This window comes from Pelodiscus sinensis, chromosome 1 (genome assembly GCF_052426305.1).
Source record: "Pelodiscus sinensis isolate ZL-2025 chromosome 1, ASM5242630v1, whole genome shotgun sequence".
Lineage (NCBI taxonomy): Eukaryota > Metazoa > Chordata > Testudines > Trionychidae > Pelodiscus > Pelodiscus sinensis.
The window spans coordinates 296,922,052-296,941,805 of NC_143052.1; the positions used below are offsets into that span (position 1 = coordinate 296,922,052).

The 19,754-nt window shown below is 41.9% G+C and overlaps 1 protein-coding gene across 1 annotated transcript in view; it reads left to right on the forward strand.

Moving 5' to 3' along the window:
* The first annotated feature begins 235 nt into the window (after positions 1-235).
* FOXO1 (forkhead box O1) overlaps positions 236-19,754 on the forward strand; it is a 92,242-nt gene continuing 72,723 nt past the window's right edge. The window contains exon 1 of the mRNA XM_075919115.2: positions 236-1,241. Coding sequence (XP_075775230.2) covers positions 639-1,241 — 603 coding nt within the window. The 5' untranslated portion in view covers positions 236-638. The remainder of the gene's footprint in view (positions 1,242-19,754) is intronic.

Here is a 19,754-nt window from a genome sequence, read left to right on the forward strand (position 1 = left end):
CTCCAAAGCTGCTTCTCTGCTCTTTGTGTAGTAAACAAACCCTGCGCCGGCTGCAAGCACCACACGGCCGAGCCAGGCTCACTCTCCCTTCAGTGACTTACCAGCAGCCACACACACAGCCCTCATGGAAAATTGGCCTCTGAATAATACGACAGGCAAATCGTTTCCTAAGCGGCGTGGGGCGCCCATTGGCTCGGGCGGGCCCGTCAATCACACGGCGAAGGACGGGGGAGGAGGCGGGCCGCGCCGCGGCTGCGGGGCGGGCGGGAGTTCCAGTAAGTCAGCGCCGGGCCGCCTGAGTCGCTGCTGCCACGGCCGCGTCCTGCACACTCAACAGGCAGCTGCGCGACCAGGGGGAGCAGCCGGGCTGCAGCCGGCGGCCGCGCTGAGCCCTGCGGACCCCACGGCCGAGCTGGCGGCTGCCCAGCGCCCTCCCTCCCCGGGAGCTTGGATATGAAGTGGCGGAGCTAAGTGTCCTTCTCCCTCCCCCTCTCCGGGCTCCCCTCCTGCCCCGGGGCTCCCGCCCCCTCAACTCCGCTCGCCCCGCTCCGCTCCTTCCTCCGGGCTCTCTGCCTGCAGCCTCCCAGCCGGCTCCCGGCTCCCCCTTTTCCGGAGCTCGTCCCCTCCTCACCACCACCATGGCTGAAGCGCCCCAGCTCGTGGACATCGACCCCGATTTCGAGCCGCTGCCCCGGCCCCGCTCCTGCACCTGGCCCCTGCCCAGACCGGAGTTCAACCCGCCTAGCTCGGCCACCTCCAGCCCGGCGCCGTCCTGCGGGGGGCAGCCCGATGGGGCCGCCGCTGTCTCGTCGGTCAGCGCCGATTTCATCGGCAGCCTGAGCCTGCTGGAGGAGAGCGAGGACTTCGAGCCGCCGCCACTGCCCCCGGCCGCCGCGGGTGCTGCAGAAGGGGCCGCTGCCGGTGGCGGCTGCCTCTGCGGGGACTTCCAGTGCCAGGAGGCCGGCTGCCTCCATCAGCAGCAGCCCGGCCCGCCACTCCAGCAGCAGCAGCACCCGCCGGTGTCCGCCCTCTCCTCGGGTCCCATCCCCGGGCAACCCCGCAAGAGCAGCTCGGCCCGCCGCAACGCCTGGGGCAACCTGTCCTACGCCGACCTGATCACCAAGGCCATCGAGAGCGCCCCGGAGAAGCGGCTCACTCTGTCCCAGATCTACGAGTGGATGGTCAAGAGCGTCCCCTACTTCAAGGATAAGGGTGACAGCAACAGCTCGGCCGGCTGGAAGGTGAGGCAGATGGGTAGGGACTGGGAGTGCCTGGGGAGAGCTGGCCGGTGTAGTGGCAGGAACGGGGGGGCTTGGCTTTCCCCAAATCCCGTCTTTCAGGGGAGGTTAGGAAGCACCTTCCAGGGCGAATAGTGATAGAAATGTAGCCGTGTTAGTCTGGGATAGTTGAAGCAAAATGCAGGACAATGAGGCACTTTAAAGACTAACAAGATGGTTTATTAGATGATGAGCTTTCGTGGGCCAGACCCACTTCATTGTCCTTTTCATATTTGTTCATTTTTTTAATTGTATCCTTTGGTATATATGGTTGTGACTACTTTCTTCCACTATTTGATCTGAGGAAGTGGGTCTGGCCCACGAAAGCTCATCATCTAATAAACCATCTTGTTAGTCTTTAAAGTGCTACATTGTCCTGCATTTTGCTTCCAGGGAGAGGCAGCGCACACCCAGCCCCTCTGCAGCCTAGCCCGGCCGGTACACTCCTCAGTGCCGGGTGCGTGGGGATTGCAGAGCATTGCAGCCTCCTAGTGATCGGGGAAGCAGGGCAGTTGCAAACTCTGCACCCGAGTAAGTGAAGAGCACGAAGGTAGGGGGCAGCGTAGCGATTGGCAGGCTGCCCCCTGTCCTCGCTGGCTGTTCACTGACACTGGGGTGCCGAAGCTTAGGCAGGCAGGCTCGGTTTGCAGGGCGGCCGAATACTTAAAAAAAAGGGTCCCCTTTCTCTCCCCCAGTGAGTTGGAAAGCCACTATAGGAGGGGGCGGGGGAGGGGGTTGCATGTGTGTGCGGTGACCCCGGGAGCGAGGGGGTTCCTGCCATTTTCCCGGGTGCCTTAAAGAGCAGCCGAAGTTGCGTGTGCCGGGTTTGTAACTTAGCAGCCAACCGGCTGGGAACGGGCCCTGTGGAGACTCGCTGTGTCATTTCCCTTTGCAGACTTGGGACGAATTTAAAGTGACAGATTCAAGGGCTAGCCGAGAACTAGAGAAACGCAGCGGCAGGGTGCCACGTCCTGGGGGCGGTAGGGCAGCAGACACTAGCTCATTTTGCCTGCTCTGTACCCGGCGTGGAGCTAAAGTTCAAGCCTGCCAATGCGTGCAATGCATTTAAAGGGCCGGTGTCTCCAGTTTCATGCACAACAGGTCAAATCCTAAAACATATGGCAGCACTGTGTGAGACCTTCTCCTGTATGTAAGTAAGGGAGTTTGGAGTCCTTTCCAGTACAAACATTAATTACAAGTTAAACTTATGGATGGAATTTGTTCCCCCCCCCCCCCCCAGGGTCTCTGAGCAGGAGAGTCCTAGTGCTATTTCAGGTTTAAGATATAAAATCATCTTTTCATCCCATTGTTCATTATGTAGTCAGGCATGTAATACGTGGCTTTACTGAAGAAAACAGGCAAGTCCTTGCCCCAAGGAATTTACAATCTCAAGTCAGACTGACCGAACAAAAGGGGGGGAGTCATAAAGTAAAATGGGGAAAGGGCATAGGTAGGTCAAGGGTTATAGTAACAGTGCATGTTTACCAAGTGAGCTGTGTATTCAATGTAATGTCTTTGTTAAACTTTGTTTTTAATTAATGGGACTCTGTTTCCCTCAGAATGAAGTTTGTATGTCTAGAAGTAGCAGATTGGTAGGTGACCAGTTTCCATCATAGGATTTGCTATTCTGTCTTGTACAGAGGAATTGGATAGCAAGTTCACACTATCTCTGCAAGGAGTCCTGATTCCAGCCTTAGGACAGGAGTGAAGATAATAATAAACCACAGAGTTCTGCTCTGTGAGACTTCTAAGGCTGTTCAGTGGTGGATATGTTCCGTTTAGCAAATGGCATGATCTTTCTGTCACTTCACACATTACCAGCAACTCTAATATAGCAGATTGCCTAACCATCACTAGAACTAATGGCTGACTTTTAATCAGTTACATTTTTTCCAAGACTAGCTGTTAGAATGAGATTGCAAAGTGCCACTTGTCTGAATACACAGATTATTAATGCACCACTTTTTTCATAGTCTTTGCTTGGGGACAGTACTTAATTAACTTCTTTGAGGTAAATACATATTTGATTTGATGCTGTATAAAAGCATGTTTTATATAGTTATTTTCATGACAGAGGTATATAGGGATTTGTCCCTACCTTCTAGATTATTTTAGAAGAGGACTATTGGGTTTTTTCCTCTCTAAAAGGAGAAAAATTCCACATGAAGCGGAATAGTATTTTACAATTTTTAGTGTTTTCTGCTGGATGGTTCATAGTAAACTTTCTGTTGATATTAGTTAAACTTTGCAATTTTGGTAGATTTATCAGTTTGTCCAAATACATTGTACTTGGATTTCTAGTTTAGGTAATATTAAGGCTTTTAAAATATTGGGTCAGCTGTCCATCCAGACTATATCTTTTTAATATTTTTCCTCTTTACCATGGGATATGGCATTATGAAAGGTACATGTTTTGTTTTTACAGAAGGACAGCATCCCTCAGAGTGTTTATAGTGTAAAATTACAAAAACAAAAATCTAGCTAAATTTACCAGTAGGAGCTAAGAAACCTAAAGGATGATGTGTGTGAAGAACTCTGAATGAGTTTAACTGAAGTGAAATGGTTAATATTAGATCTGACAAAGCTATAAACGACGACGTAGACAAGAACTTGAAAATCTTTCAGGTGGTTGTGCAGTCTGTTGGTGCAGAATGAGATTGTCAAATGCATTTTCAGAACAAAAGCATGCTTCATATAACTATAAACTCTTTAAAAAAGTCACTATAAACTCTAAAAAAGTAATTAATTGCATTGTATTGTGAAAGGATTGCATTGTTTTAACAAACAGAACAGAGTTTCAGCTCTCAAATTCAAGACTTTGCTACTCCAAGCATTTGTTGGTAGACTGAAAAAACTGTTACTTTTGTAGGATGTGGAAGATGGGTCTCCCCCCCCCCCCATCTGTCCTAGTACTCTAATTTACAGACTTCAAATTTGTTTAACAAGTCAGCTGTTTAGGAATGGCTTTTTAATGTTTGTTGTACTGTCTCCTTGGGCATAAGTCAATGTGATTCCTTTTTTCCCCCTACCTCTGCATACTTTTGATAGGGTAAAAGGGAAGTTGTTAACCACTTATATGCCCAGTCATTCCTAATTTCTTGCTCAGGTTGTAGGTGGAGGCTTAAAAAAATCCAACAACAAAAAAACTAACCCTGAAGTGTGGGGTTTTGTTATCCAAGTCCCATTAAAATGAAACCCCTGATGTAGTAAATATTGTCTTGCTACTACTCCACTGTAATATGTTCTAGGAAATTCTGCTTTTAACCAGTTTCATAGCTGAGTTGACTGAGCCACGAAGAGTTAAAGTCACTTGCCTCATTTAACATGATGAATCAATAGCTCAGCTTGAATAAGGGTCTGTTTGGCTCAGGATCTGTTATTTTAGTAATGCATTGTATTCAGTGGACTTCTTTAGGTATAATGATTAAAACATTCTGACTTTCAGTCAGTTATGGGAGCTGAAAAGGAGTGTTACTTGGAAGATTGAATACAGATTATAGGATAAACTTTTGCTGACAGAATTTGTAATGGGTCTTGTGTACATTTATTTATGTCCTGCAATACACAGTGTAATATACTTGCTGCTTTCTCACTTAGATTGCATGTCTTTTTTTGGGTAAATGTTTTGGGGACAAACTTCCCATATTGGCATAATTAGAGTTTAGATGCTTTTACCGATATAATTTAGTGAGCTGTCAAACTAAATGTTTGTTTTGAGTAGAAAATCAAAATGAAATGTTTAAACAATATCTAATTTCCAGTGCTTTCAAGCTTAGTTAATGATAATTGGCAATTGATTATTTAGATGACTGAATATGTCTCCTCAGTTTTACGTGTCTGTGATTCTATAACTACGATGTTGTAATTTCAGTTGAATATTCTTTTTAGTGAAAAATAAAGTTGACAAAGTTAAGTTGCATCTATCAGAGTCTGAAGATAACAGTCTCGGTCCAGTCTAATGTATTTCTTGATTGTAAAACTTAATCTCCATATTGTGAATAAAATGATGGTGAAAGCCAAAAGCAATATAAATTTAAATTACACAGAAATTGATTGCAAAGTGCAGTAAGGTTTACTAAAGTAGGTAAATTGATCTCAGTTATGTGTGTGCATAATCTGCTCTCAAGTTCCTGAGAATTTCTGGGCTGAAATGCAAACTCTGTCAGTCCCTCTCAAAAAGCCCAATACTCCTATGCTCATCAGTTCTTTTGAATGAATCATTCAACAAAGGGAGAGCCTAAACATTCTTTACCAAATCCTTTTGTGCTAAGAAGGACTGTTGATAACCGTATTTGCTTAGAAAGAATTGTACAAAGACCAAGATCTTTTGTCGTGATAACAAGAAAGTTACTGTGTGCGCTGTGTAGAAGTACAAAGATTTATGGTACTATTCCAGTCAAAACAATCTCTTACCCAAATTATGAGGATAAGGGTAGAATGTGGGCAAGAACTGTAATCTGTTGTGGTGGCAGTGGACTTAACCTCTGAGGGAAATAACTATGAGAAGAAAATTCCTTTTATAAGTCCAATTTTTTTGGTTACATATCCTGTATAAACTCAAACACCTGGTGTTTGTACACATTGCATGATGCACAACTTTTCTGAAGCAAAACAAAGTTGTGAGATAAAGAATATATATATTATCATCTCTCCCTTCAGCACTTACTGCTTTACTTCTTTTTCCAGCCTTTAAAATTGGGATAAAAACCAGAAGTTGACCTTGCCAATATTCAGATATCCTCAAAGTAATTCTTTAGATAGAATGCCCAATGAGACAGAAAATAATACTAACTTGTGATGGCTGGCATTCACTTAAATTGGGTATATCATTTAAGTCTTTAGGTTCATCTGTGGCCATTAGCTTGGATGGGCAGGAATGGTGTCCCTAGCCTCTGTCTCTTGATGATTGCCTAGTCTGTTAATTTCCTCTGGGGCATCTGGAATTGGCCACTTTTGGAAGACAGAATACTGGGCTAGATGGACCATTGGTTTGACCTAATATGGCAGGACTATTAAGATTACATCACTGGTTACACCTTCTTTAATTCTGGCTTAATGAAGGCTTGATCACCTAGATTTACCTGTTGTCCTGGCTATATAAACAAGACTGCATGATAGAACGTTGCAGAAGTATGAATGGAAATTAGTCTAATAGAATAAGCCCAAAGCAGATGCTGATTTGGAAGTATTTGCCTATAAGAGTTGTTGTAGTGGTCATGACTAACTCATAATTAACTAAGGATCTTTACAAAGGGGATTCTCAGCTGTGGCATTTAATTCAGAAGCCACATAACACAATCTTAAGTAGCCTTTTGTATATAGAGTACAGAGCGCTTGACAACATTTGAAAAACCTTATTTTGGCTATTTTAAGTAATTCAGCATGGAATTTATTTTTGTTATTTCACATGTAGTGTTTTTTATATGGAAGATAATTATAGGATACTAATTGTTTGGCACTAAAATTGCAGAATTGCTACATGTTCAAACCATCACAATACAAGAAGGCTGTGTCTAGACTGCATCCCTTTTCCGTAAAAGGGATGCAAATTAGACACATCGCAATTGCAAATGAAGCGGGGATTTAAATCCCCCCCGCGTCATTTGTATAAAAATGGCTGTCGCTTTTTTCCGGCTCGGAGCTTTGCCGGAAAAAAGCACCAGTCTAGACGTGGATCTTTCGGAAAATAAAGCCTTTTCCAAAAGATTCCTTATTTTAAGAGGAATAAGGGATATTTTGGAAAAGGCTTTATTTTCCGAAAGATCCGCGTCTAGACTGGCGCTTTTTTCTGGCAAAGCTCCGAGCCGGAAAAAAGCGGCAGCCATGTTTATGCAAATTAAGCGGGGGGGGGGATTTAAGTCCCCGCTTCATTTGCAATTGGGATGTGTCTAATTTGCATCCCTTTTACGGAAAAGGGATGCAGTCTAGACACAGCCGAAGTGTAGGTATCTAGAAATTAGTACTTTCCTAACTGATTCGTGGACTGATAACTTCATACATTGCTCCATGTATCTAATGTTCAGTGAAAGGGACTCTGCCTACTTAAAACATCGTAAATAAACCTATTTGGTCTCATGTCAAAATAAATTTTTCACAGTCATAAATGTCTGTCCATTGCAACTTGGTTTCATACAGGCCACTAAATAGTTCTCAGTGGTAAGTTTCAGACACTACTTTTAATAGGCAAATGAGAGTCGCTGTACAGAAGAGTGCCTACATTCTTTATGTGCTGAGATCTTGTGATTGGGAAAATAAAACAAATTTTGGGAATTTGTACTTGTAGCAAACTCATGTGGTAAATAGTATACTTGTTTTAAAGGGATGTGCATATATATTTATTTATATATGTAAAATCAGACACATAGATTAGTTTAATAGAACTATAAAATGATTCTGGCAATTTGAAAGTTAGTCAATTTGATTTTAAAAAAAGAATTAATTGACTTGACTTGCCCTGGGTCGTCTTGCCATCTTTATGGCTTTATAAACTCATTTTCCTATTCTGTTACAGACAACTGAAGAAAACAGTATTTTTAATACGCATGACTATGTTGGGGGTAATAGTGAAATTAATGGAGAGAAAATGCTGTCAAATGACATTACACCTAGGGGAATTCTGTGCCAAAAATTAAAATTCCGTGCATAATATGCATAATTTTAAAATACTTTATTTCTTAAAATAAATGCAATATATTTTAATTATTTTGGTAAATTTTATTTAAACTACAGTACAATGGATGTAGAAAGGAGATGGGGAGTATTGGAGGATATTCCCAAACCGCTTCTAACAGTAATGTGGCTAGCATTGACTTTTAGGCTACAAATATACGTAGCCATATGCTCAATGTTACATCATAGCAACTGAAGAGGAAATGAGGGCTGGTGATTCAAACTCACAATTTATATTGACCACTGGCCATCTCCAGAAAGATCAGTAACAAAACAGCTCATGGACCACATTTTGATAAGAATTTTGTTCAGGCCAAAAATTTAGACCTGTTCTAATTACTGAAATACCATAAGGATTTATAAGGCCATATTATCCTTTACAGTAAGGCTTCTTTACACTACTCTCTGGCAATGTAAAGTAGCCTTAAAAATTTACACCTGTTTTATACTCCTGAGGGAATTTACTAACAACAATGGGAACAATTCAGTAAGCAGGCAGGCTGCTACATTCTGCTCTGCCTGAGGTGACAGCATGGCAGTGATTTTACTTCTCCACTAGCAGCTCTGAGAGCCCACACTTATCTGCCTGCACTGCTGGGGAGCAACTTGTGACCAATTCTGTAGTTTTCCTTTATTTACCCATTAGAAGTAATTTTTTTCTTCAGGGAAGCAAAGAAATCTGTGAGGGCCATGAATTGGTTCATATGCAGTGACACAGAGTTTACCCAGGAGTAGCACATGAAAGATCTTTTCCATCTTTCAGTCGTGCCAGTTATAAAAGTAGTAGCTTTTTAAAAAATCCTCACTTCCATGTGGCTTTTTAAAAAGAATGTATTAGGCTCTTATAGGTTGCAGAATTAAAATAGCAGGAAATCAAGAAATGTAAAAATTAAAAATTCAGACAATGCTGCAAGTCCTATATATTGTAAATTATACCTGTTATGATATAAATATATATGCTATATGCTTAATCACAAAGCTAACGAGCCATGACTGGAACATAGTATGTATGTCCAAATTGGGTTGTTGTTACTGATTAAATCTTGAATGAAAACTTAAAATGTGCAGAATACCGTGGAATGCAACACAATTGTATACAGTCTAAGATCAAAAGCTTCAGGGGATAGCCGAGTTAGTCTGTACAGGATAAACTTAAAAAACAACAAATAATCTGGTAGCACTTTAAAGACTAACAAAACATGTAGATGGGATCATGCTGCTCATCTGAAAAAGTGGGCTGTGCCCACGAAAGCTCATGATCCCATCTACATGTTTTGTTAGTCTTTAAAGTGCTACCAGACTATTTGTTTTTTAAATCTAAGATCAGTTTCTCCATGATAAAACAGGTTGTTCTGTTACCCGCTGGTGATAAAATAAAATAAATCAGTCTGTATGTTAGCTGTTTTGGTGGTTGTTTTTATAATACATTCAGTTTGTTCTTTTTTGAGTTTTTTTTTTAATATGCTCCAGAGTTTTGTATTAACTGCACTGTAGATGTTGTATGGGGAGATGGAGATTTTGGTAGTTAAGGCTTTTGGCACCCAGGAGAATGTAAGAGAGGCAATCTGAGGCTGTGGGATAAAGCTTTTAGCTGGATATTTCTGATAAAATAATCTACAGTAAAATAATTGGCAGTGTTTTCTAGATTTGAGTCAACACTACTAAGATAGATTGGGCAGTTCACACCTCTATGAGCTATTGTTTCAGGCTGCCTGTAGATTCAAGACCACGCTGCTTTGTTATTTTATGGACCCTTTTTAAAATGAATGCTTTGAGAAATTTGGAATTGCAAAACACACAGGACACTAGTTATGACCATGGAGAGCTTCAGTCTTCAGCCATTCTTCTGTTTTGAAAACAGGGAGTTCTAACAGCAATGATTTTGTAATTGTGAGTATAGCTGGCAGGATTCGTACCTGCTAACTTATTTAAAGACGTTTATTTTTTCCATTTTTTGGTTTTAAAAATGATATATAAAAGAAGCTCTGAGCTGATGATAGGCATCTGTTTGAAGTTAGGAGGAAACTTCAGGTTAAGTCATACATGCAGGAGTTAATTACTTTCTTAGCATTTGCTAGTTTACACTAGAATATTGATGTTATGTAGATTTTGCACGTATTAATTAAAATTCAGGGCAGTTGAATTTGTTGAGATATTGCAGGAATTCTACCCTTTACCACAGTAGCCTGAATTTTTAAAATCTAAAATGCAAAAAGGAACAATCATGTATACATGGGAGAACTGTATTTGTGATCTCGTTTATAGACTTTAACTGATTGGGAATGTGTTTAAATATAGTTTCCTGCACTTTACTTACTGCAATTAATCTATTTGCTGAGTATTATTCAAATGTCTTCATCTGTGTAACTGTCTTTTAGACTTTTAATATGCAGCTATCGTGTGCTAACCCTGGAGCAACTTTCCATTAGATCTTAAGTGAATGTAATCAAATGCTATGATTTCACTGAAGAATGCTTCAGATTTTTTATTTCATTTGTCTTGGTGTATGTTTTAGATCTGTAAATGAATATTGAAGCAACTATCTTCATGTCATGAAGTTATTTAAAGTCTGTTGAAAGATGCTTAGGGGGCTGGCTTACTTGCTCTGTTTGAAACACTGTTTATTGCTAAAGATTTTGAGGTAGTTGACTGTGGGTATATCAAAAGGCTCAGTTTTAAAGAGTGTTTTCTGAAAATGTACTGGAACTGTATGCATCACTGAGGGGAGTGGATTTGATGCTCAAAGGAAAACAGTTAAGGCTTATCGCTGGATAATATGGGAAGAAAAATGAGAGTCAGCAGAGGTAATGAGAAGACCCGACTCTGTTTCAGTACTCCTTAAACTTGCAGCTTACAGATTTATCGGTCACAACATGTATCAAAGCTAGGTGGTAATTGTCTCATGCCTACGCTGCTGCTGCTTTGAATTGAGAAGGTTTCCTTTATTCTAAGCCTAGGTCTGGTCCCACTTAGGACTGAAACTTCTCTGAAAACTTTTCTGAAATATTTGTTCTTGGCCTATAAATGAATTTTTGAGAGCCAGTAAACTCATTCAGCTGTATGGTTTTCAACAGCATGGAGTAACATTTTCAGTTCTTATTGCTGTTGTCTTATACTGCTTTAATTATGTGAGCAAAAGTTACAAATTTCACATGCATATACTGAATGTATATATTGTACTAATGCAGTACATTCTTATAAGAGTACTTATTTAGAACTATAATTTAAGCACCCCAAAATCTGCCTTACAAACTGAAGATGGTCCTTTTCCTGTAGAGTGTAAAAACTAAATTATATCTGCATACTGCAATGCATAGAACACTTGGTTAGACACTGAAATAAGTGAAGACAGTATAGTGTTCAGAAGTCCTCCTGTATTAGACCTTTCCAGTCCTGAAATATGAAAGGAATGTGTAAATCCCACTCTCACTGCCTCTTCATTTCTCTTTTGAAAGGTATTGAACGCTCAGAAATGCTATGTTACTGCTGTGCAAAAACGGACATTTTGATAGGGGAGAGAAATTGATTAGAATTTGATTCACACTGAACTCTGTCTTAATGCATGTAGTGATAGAAATGTAGCCGTGTTAGTCTGGTGTAGCTGAAACAAAATACAGGACTATGTAGCACTTTAAATGGATAATGCATGTAGAAAGCATTGAGGGAACCATATATACAGTAAAGAAATATTTATATGTGAAGAAGCCATTTTATTCTCCATGAAAACTTTGCACAAAGTTAGAACTTTTACTTAAGGGGGCCAAATGGTGTAATGCAGCTATTTTGCTTCACAATGCAGCTATTTGCTTTACTGATGTGGGGAAGATTACTACAATGTAAGGCTGATTTTCTGCTGACATAGGCAATGTGCGGCAGGTAAGGCACTCTCTCTGTTTGCCGCGTTTTTGTCTTCTACAGAAGTATGCATGAGCAAAGATAGTATGCCTGGAAAACAAATACACCCTGTTATTTCCAAGCTGTGTTTTCTGCCCCATGCAGCTGGTCTAAATTATATCAGACCTTATGATGCTCTAACCCAGCACACAGGCTCTTTTACAGAGCAAAAGCTGGATCAGGGAAGTGCGACACGATCCTTAAGAAGCCTTTTCATTCCTCCCAACACTCTTCCAATCAGATGGGCCGCATCAGTACAGATTTTTTGAAGCACATAGAATTTGATTTTTTTTAAACATTGTAGTGAATTCCGCAGGGTTTTATTATTTAGATGGCCTCACTACTAGACCACTTTTGACAGTCCTTATTTTATATCTTGTAAAGTAGGGGTGGAGAACCTCAGGTACGGGAAGCGGATGTGGCCCGTGGCTTGCCTGGATCTGGCCCCCGAGGCTTAGGGCCCTCTCCATCACTGGGGAGCTTCACTGGCACTCTGCTCCCCCCTACTGCTGCCCTGTGGGGCTGGAGACACAAAATCTATTAGGTTGGGTCCCCCTAAGCTCTGGTGTGCGAGGGAAATGTGAGGAGTGTCTTTCTCCTTCTCATTCGGTTCTCTCTCTCTCCCCCTCCCGCTATCCATTTCTCACTTGTGTGTGGCCCCCGACTGAATTTTTTGTGGGTCAGTGGCCCCTGATTCAAGTGTTCCCCACCCCTATTGTAAAGTAAAATCTCCCGTGGTGGTACCTGCTGGGTTTTGTGAGTGTCTTAGGAGTGCTGGGGTGCAAGTATTGGTTTTTTGAAAGAGCAATTAAAATGCAGATTATATCAATTTTTCAAATAGGTAAGAGAACTGCATAGGTCTGATAAGATTTTGGGTTTACCATTGATAGAGGCTGAACAATATTAGACACAGACACATGGTCTGGCTTTCCCAGATGCTCCCCTTGTCCAATACAGGCTGTCTCAGGGATCTAGCTAGCTCCCGCATTAGGAAGGCAGGATAAGAGACCTACTGGAGGTGGGGTGGGTTCTTGAGTGGCCTTGGGGAGTGCTAATTTGTGATTCCATACTATAACAAAAGTTAGCAAATTCTTTAATTCTCTTATGCTTGACTCCAGAAATTATCACATGGGTGGAGTTTCACTTACCCATCACTGTTTAAACTATGCAATTAGATAAGACTGAAGCAACTTGTTCTCAATGTGTGGTGACTTGTTAGACTGCATTTATTGTGCAAATGAGCTTACATCCTGCAAGATCAGCAGAAATGTTAAGGTTTGCTGAAAGGGAAGTGTATTAAATTTGGTCGCTTAAATTACAGGAACTGAACACCTATCAGTAATAACATAAATGTGTTGGATTGTTACCAACCATGCTATAGAAGATGTTCTTTCTATGCCCATGAAGTGAATAAGATAATTGCAAGTAGTGGTTGAGCTTAAGCCACCCAAAGTTTCATTTGCAAGTTGGTACAGTGTCATTGCAGCTGGAGTATGTTTAGATTCAGACTTCACTCTTCTGCTAGTCCAGATGGCAAATATTGGTCTTTTTGCAACAGCTGAAGGAAGAAAGACATACCTACTATCTGAAAACATAGGGTGTGTCTAGACTACATGGCTCCGTTGACAGAGCTATGTAAAGTTGTTTACCCGACATAGTCAATGAAGCGGTGATTTAAATAATTCCCGCTTCATTAAAATAAAAATGGCTGCCGTGCTGTGCCGACAATCAGCTGATCTGGCACAACGTGGCAGTCTAGATGCGGAGCGGTCGACAAGGGAAGCCTTTGTCGACCGCTCCGTTATGCCTCGTGAAACGAGGTTTACCGAAGTGGACAACAAAGGTTTCCCTTGTTGACCGCTCCATGTCTAGACCGCCACGCTGTGCCGGATCAGCTGATTGTCGGCACAGCGCGGCGGCCATTTTTATTTTAATGAAGCGGGAATTATTTAAGTCCCCACTTCATTGACTATGTTGGGTAAACTACTTTACATAGCTCCGTAAACGGAGCCATGTAGTCTAGACACACCCATATAGTCAGGAGACCTGACTGATCTGTAATTTCCACCAGCGTTACTCAGTTGCTTTGGGGGTGCTCCTGCAGTAATGAATCAGGGCTGGGGAGTCCTAGTTTAGCTACAGTGAGTGTAATTTGTATCTGCCAGGTTAAATCAATCCTTTAAATATATTTTTGAGGAGTCAGTGAATTAATGTATTAAAATTTCTTTAGTGTTTGGGACCCAGTTTCACTACTCTTAGAAGGGTTGCTTTAGCATCATTGTGTTATGGAATCATTGTAGTTCTAAGTATCTCTTAAACTAGAGCTTTTAATTTCCTGTCAAGGTATCTGAATTTTGGGTTAAGAGGAACTATTAATTCTTTTTAGAAAATCAGTAGCTGCAAGACGGAACATTTTATCTTCTTTGAAGTATCTACAGAGTTTGACTGTTAGACTTGAACGTTATTAGCTCTGATTTGCTGAATATAGTTTGGAGCAACCCCCTTGAAGTATTGTCAAATTCATACCTTGGGAAGAAGGAAAAACTGTTGGGAGATGCTTGTGTCAGGGGGAGCCTAAATATTTTCACTCTAAGGAGACCTACCACAGTAGCAATAGGCCATTTCATCAATTCCTTCTCATTAAGAGTTTGAATTATGACCTAATAGCCATTCTGTGTTAGGATTTCAAGCTGGCGGGAGTCGTTTTTTTTTTTTTAAAAAAAAACCTTACTTTTGGTTCTTAGACTAGCTTGCAGATTTTTCTTACTTGAGCAGTTCGTGAGTATCTGTCGCTGATATATTGTAGGTAACAGGAAGGAATAAGACTTCCTGTTATGTATTACAGGGAGTATGTCAATCATTTAGTGATAAATATACACCAGTTAAGAGTATTTAAAGTAGACTACTTATGGTGGCTTGTCCTAAAATATTGTGCTTTTTGTTGATCCCTGTTTGTTATTCCAGATTGCCTTGTGGCAAAATGGAGGCTTTGGCTACACCAATTTCAGGAAAGTTTAGGGGGAGACCACAAATTTGCTTGTAACCAAGGAGTGGCAGAAGGGCCCCCGCGGGCCAGATCTGGCCCACCAAGCGAGTTGATCCAGCCCACTGAGGCCCTGCTGCTCCCAGGCCAATCAGGGCTTGTGGGTGGGGGAAGTGCATGAGGTCTCCTTCTGCCCTGCACAGACTTAAAGTCAACCACCAGCTGCTGCTCAGCTGCTGGTTGACTCTATGCAGGTTGCTCCCTTGCAGGGGCGGGGACAGGGAGCAAGAGACTTCACATGCTTCCCCTCCCCTGGCCCTGATTGACCTAGGGGCAGCAGCGGGGAGAACGTGAAGTCTCCTCCTACCGCCAGGGGCGCGGGTACCTAAAAGAAACTGCCAGCTATTCAGAACAGCTGGCGGTTCTCTCTGTGGGGGGCAAAGACTTTGCGCACTCCCCCACCCCTAGATCAATCAGGGTCTGTGGGTGGGGGAGCATGGAAGCGTCTTGGCCCTGCCCCTTCTGCCTGAGGCCCTGCCTCTCCACAAATGTCTGAAGTGTCTCCTGGTCAAAAATTATTGCCCACACCCCTGTTATAACCTAATCAGATTTAAGGGAGAAGTCGATGTCGGGGGGGGGGGGGAACCAAAATATAATTGGACGCCTACTTAAGGGCCACTGCTTTCTTTCCATTCATTGGGATGGCAAAGACCATCCCAGTCAAAATCACAGAGATATAAATGTTATGACAGAAGTTTTACTAGAGAGCTTAGTGGCACAGCTGCATTGCTGTAAGCTTTCTAGTGTAGTTACACTCAGGTAACAGGAGCAGACTGTCCTGTGGGCTTAGTTACTCTAGCCCCGGTAAGCAGCAGTTACTATGCTAGTGGGAGACAAGTGCTCCTGCCAACATAGACCAACTTAAGCGTGAGTGTGAATAGTACTAACTTATGTCGCTTGGGGGTTGCTAATGTATGCTCCTGAGTGATATAATTGATGGTGACTTAAGTTAGAGTAGCCAAAGCCAGAGTTATACTACATTTAAAATACAGACACATACTGACTGAAAAAATTGTGTCCTCCTTTATCGCTTGAATGCCAAAATGATCACTTTTTAAGCCCCAGTTTCAAATTAAAAAGCTAAACATTCACTCTCCTCCCCCAGACTCCCCACCACTCCTTTTTCCTTGAGCATGTAAATCCATATTCAACACTATAATAGACTAGTTCTCAAATTTCCAGTGTTAAGGAATCATTTGTGCTACAAGAACTGAACAGTCCTCTGGCAAAATTAAGGGTATTCATATTCTAACAGATATGAATTGCCTCCAGTGATTGCACAATAAGTATTCTATTAGCCTGATTGCATAATAGTAGTATACACATGCATAGAAATAATATTTTCCCCCACCAAAAAATGCTTAGCAAAGAGCTGTATGTAACATTCTTTAAAACAACTGGGATAGCAGTATCACTGGCTTTGGCTATTGATCAGACAGCTTCCAATGATAAAGAATGCAAGAAAAGACAGTTGTTACTTTAACAATAACAAAAGCAAAAATGAGTTCATGAGGACTGGCCCTCTGGGAGGAATTTTTAGTCTGAGGCACAGTGTCTAGGTTGTTAACAGTACAATTAGTCATCTGTCTGAAGAAAATGTCCTGAGGTGTAGCAATTACTGTTTTATTTTTATAGTAAAGAAAAAAGCATTTCACAGATATTTTTAATGAGTGATAGTTTAATGCACTGTGCACTAGTCCATCAGATCAGTATATGAATGTTCAACATTCCACTCAACTTGTTAACTTAATTTGTTCCTAGATTGTATTGTATTTTTTTTTCTGAAAGACATACTGCAGCATCATTTATTCTCTTCTCCCATGTGGTTGGGAAAGCACAGCTTTACTGCTTCCTTCTTTTGGCCAGGTAAGTAGGTTTGATGGGGAAAGTTTTTATAAAAATTATATGATGGAGACTGTTAACTTTTTCACTTTTTTTTAACTTTGAAGTTTTGCTTTGAAATACCAGCAATGGAGATATTGCTGTTCAGAAGTATATCTCAGAAGATCCATGTTATATTGTCAGACAATGGAGAATGCTACTGGATATCTGAATAGAAATCTTTTAAGTATGTTCAAGCTATGTCTTCTGCTTTGAGTTAAACCTATGGAAATCCCTCAGTGGTCGATCCTGAGAAATTAAGAGGAAAAAAATCCCTAACAGACTTCTGATTTGTAAATACTAGCATCCATGTCACTAAAAGTGAGCTGGGACATGTCTTCCACCCCCTTTATGACTTACGTTGATTTGTTTAATAGGAATAATAGCTAAGGGTATGGGGGGTAGATCTTGTATTACTTGGTAAAACAGGAGCAAATCAAATTTATTAATGTTTTCTTGAAATTTAGAGATGACCTGTTGAATGTAGCTGGACAGTTTGTCAAATGCATTTTTCATATCTTTTTGGGGTTTATAGTTAGCAATGGAGGTGGTAAAAAGACTGTGTAGTGCATGTGCAAGGAACAGCCTTCAGTTATTAGAAACCAAGGCTTAGCTATAACCATCCAAAATTGGCTGGAGCTTAGCTGGTATTGTTTCAAGTCTTTGCCTAACTTGTAGTATTTATTATTTTTTGCTGCAACACTGTACATTATTTCTGTTTTCCCCATTCTTTGCTCCTGTCAATATTATACCCTGGCAACAGGGGCAAATGAAAGCTGGTGTCTTCATATTTTGCTGGGTGTTTGAGATGAAAAGAACCAAACTACATTTCAAAACGTAGCACGTATGGATTTTCTTCAGAATGCCTCTTATACAGATTAATTATGACTTTCAATTTCAATCGCTAGTTCATTCTCACAGTACAAATCATATCCTGAAACATGTTACGTCATACCTTTTTTAATGCTGTTTTGTGGTAGTCGAGATCCAGGCACCAAAGATTTCAATGAACAGCCAGTGTAGTAGTGCTGTAGATGCTACTGATGATTGGAAGAGCTAAGTGTGACAGTCTCTCAAATCAAAATTGCAGGTTGAAGTTGCTGAATGTCTTGGAAAGTATGGATTCACGACTTTGAGGAGTCGTGTGAAGGGATATTCCTTCTCTCTAGATGTTTTAGTTCTAGTTCTTTGTGAGAATGCTAACAGTTGTCTCAGAGGAAACTTTATACATTCAGTCTTTGTAATTCTTTTAAAAGTATATGTGCTAAGTGAATTTCCATGTAATATTTTAACCCCTCCTCCACTTTCATTTTCTGAAAGCTCTAATGTACTATATATCTGAGAGTCTGTGAGCAAATGCGTTGTCTGTCCATCCATTTGTTCAAGAACTCCTCCTAAGTGGTAAGAGCTAAGATGACCAAATTTGGTATGCAGCTTCCTCTTCTTATAACTTAAAGCAAGATAAGAGCTTGGTTGTGTGAGGGACTGGGAGAGTTGAAGGTCGTCCTCCTCCCCCCTCCATGTGTACAGGGAGTATACAACCCATTCAGAAAAGAGACAGCATCATTAGGCAGGTGAAAGGGTCTGGCTGGGGACATGCCCTCTCCCGTCTGGGACTGCTCCAGCCCCAAACCTTCTACCTCCCAGGCGCCATTTACGGATGGTGGAAAGGCTGCAGCTCCGCCCTCCCTGATTCATATGGCAGTATTGCTGACTGTTCCTCTTTGTCTGGGAATGAGGGGACAGTGCACAGTTTGCTGCATTCTTCACTCTGGCTGGGGAGCGCCTGGGGCAGAAGAACCAGGACCTGCCCTAGCTGGGGGACATGCTTGCTGGAGTTGCAGTGGCCATGAAGAGGCGTTTCTCATCTGACTCCAAGTTACTGCAGTGAGAGAGGCCTGGGTTAGTCTTCTTTTCCCAGGGCAGCTGGCGTACTGAGCTCCTCATTTGCAGCCCCATTCCAGAGCAATTATTTTAAATTAAGAGTAGAAATTGAGTTATGGACCCAAGCAATGCTGGATAAATCTTCAATTTCCTTATAAATAGACTTAACCGAACACCTTTTTTATATATATGAGAAAGTACTAATAAAGGTCACTTAAAGTTTAAAATGTCAATAAAACAAACAAGACATTTTAGCTAGGCACTAATGTCACTCAAAGACATATTTAAAAAATATTGTTCACTGCCTCACACTAAACACCAGCACATATCTGAGGAGCAGGGGTGGGCAATAGTTTTTGGTGGGGGGACCACTTCAAGACTTTGGTAAATTGTCATGGGCTGCACTTTTCTGTGGAGGGGGTGCAGGGTCTGTGTCAGAGGTTAGGTGCAGACAGGAGCTTGGGGTGCAGAAATGGATATGGAGTCTGAGGGGGAGTTTAGGTGAAGAAGGGATTTGTAGCTTGGGGCAGGGGATTGGTGTGCAGGGTTCCAGAGGGGATATGGCTGCAGGACAGGATTCTGGCCTGGGGGTAGGACATAGGAGGGGGGTGCAGGCTCAGGGACGGTGTTGTAATCTGGAGGCGGGTGGGTGCAGAAGGCATGGGTGGGGATCTGTGGCAGGGAGTTGGGAGTGCATGAGGGAAGATGCTTACCTAGGTGGTTCTTGGCCAGTAATCCAGGAACCACCTGGCTCTTTGCTTGTCTCAGTCCCAGGCTGTCTGCTCCTTCCATGTACTCCTCTCTTCTCTGTGTGGGAGTGGGAAGAGACTTCATGCACTGCCCCCAGCCTGATCATCACAGCTGTCATTGGCCGGTTCACAGCCAATGAGAGCTGTGATAATTGGGCTGGGGATAGAGGTAGTAGCTGAAGTCCCCCTTCCTCTCTCAAAGGGTACACGACACCTAGAGAGAGTAGCCAGCAAATTGCAAGATGGTTATTTAGTCACATGTGCATGCTACCAGGCATTTGTTTGAATCCAGAGATTGTCATAACAGTTGTCAGTGGCAAAATTTCTGATTCTCACAACAGATGTGAGGAATTTGCT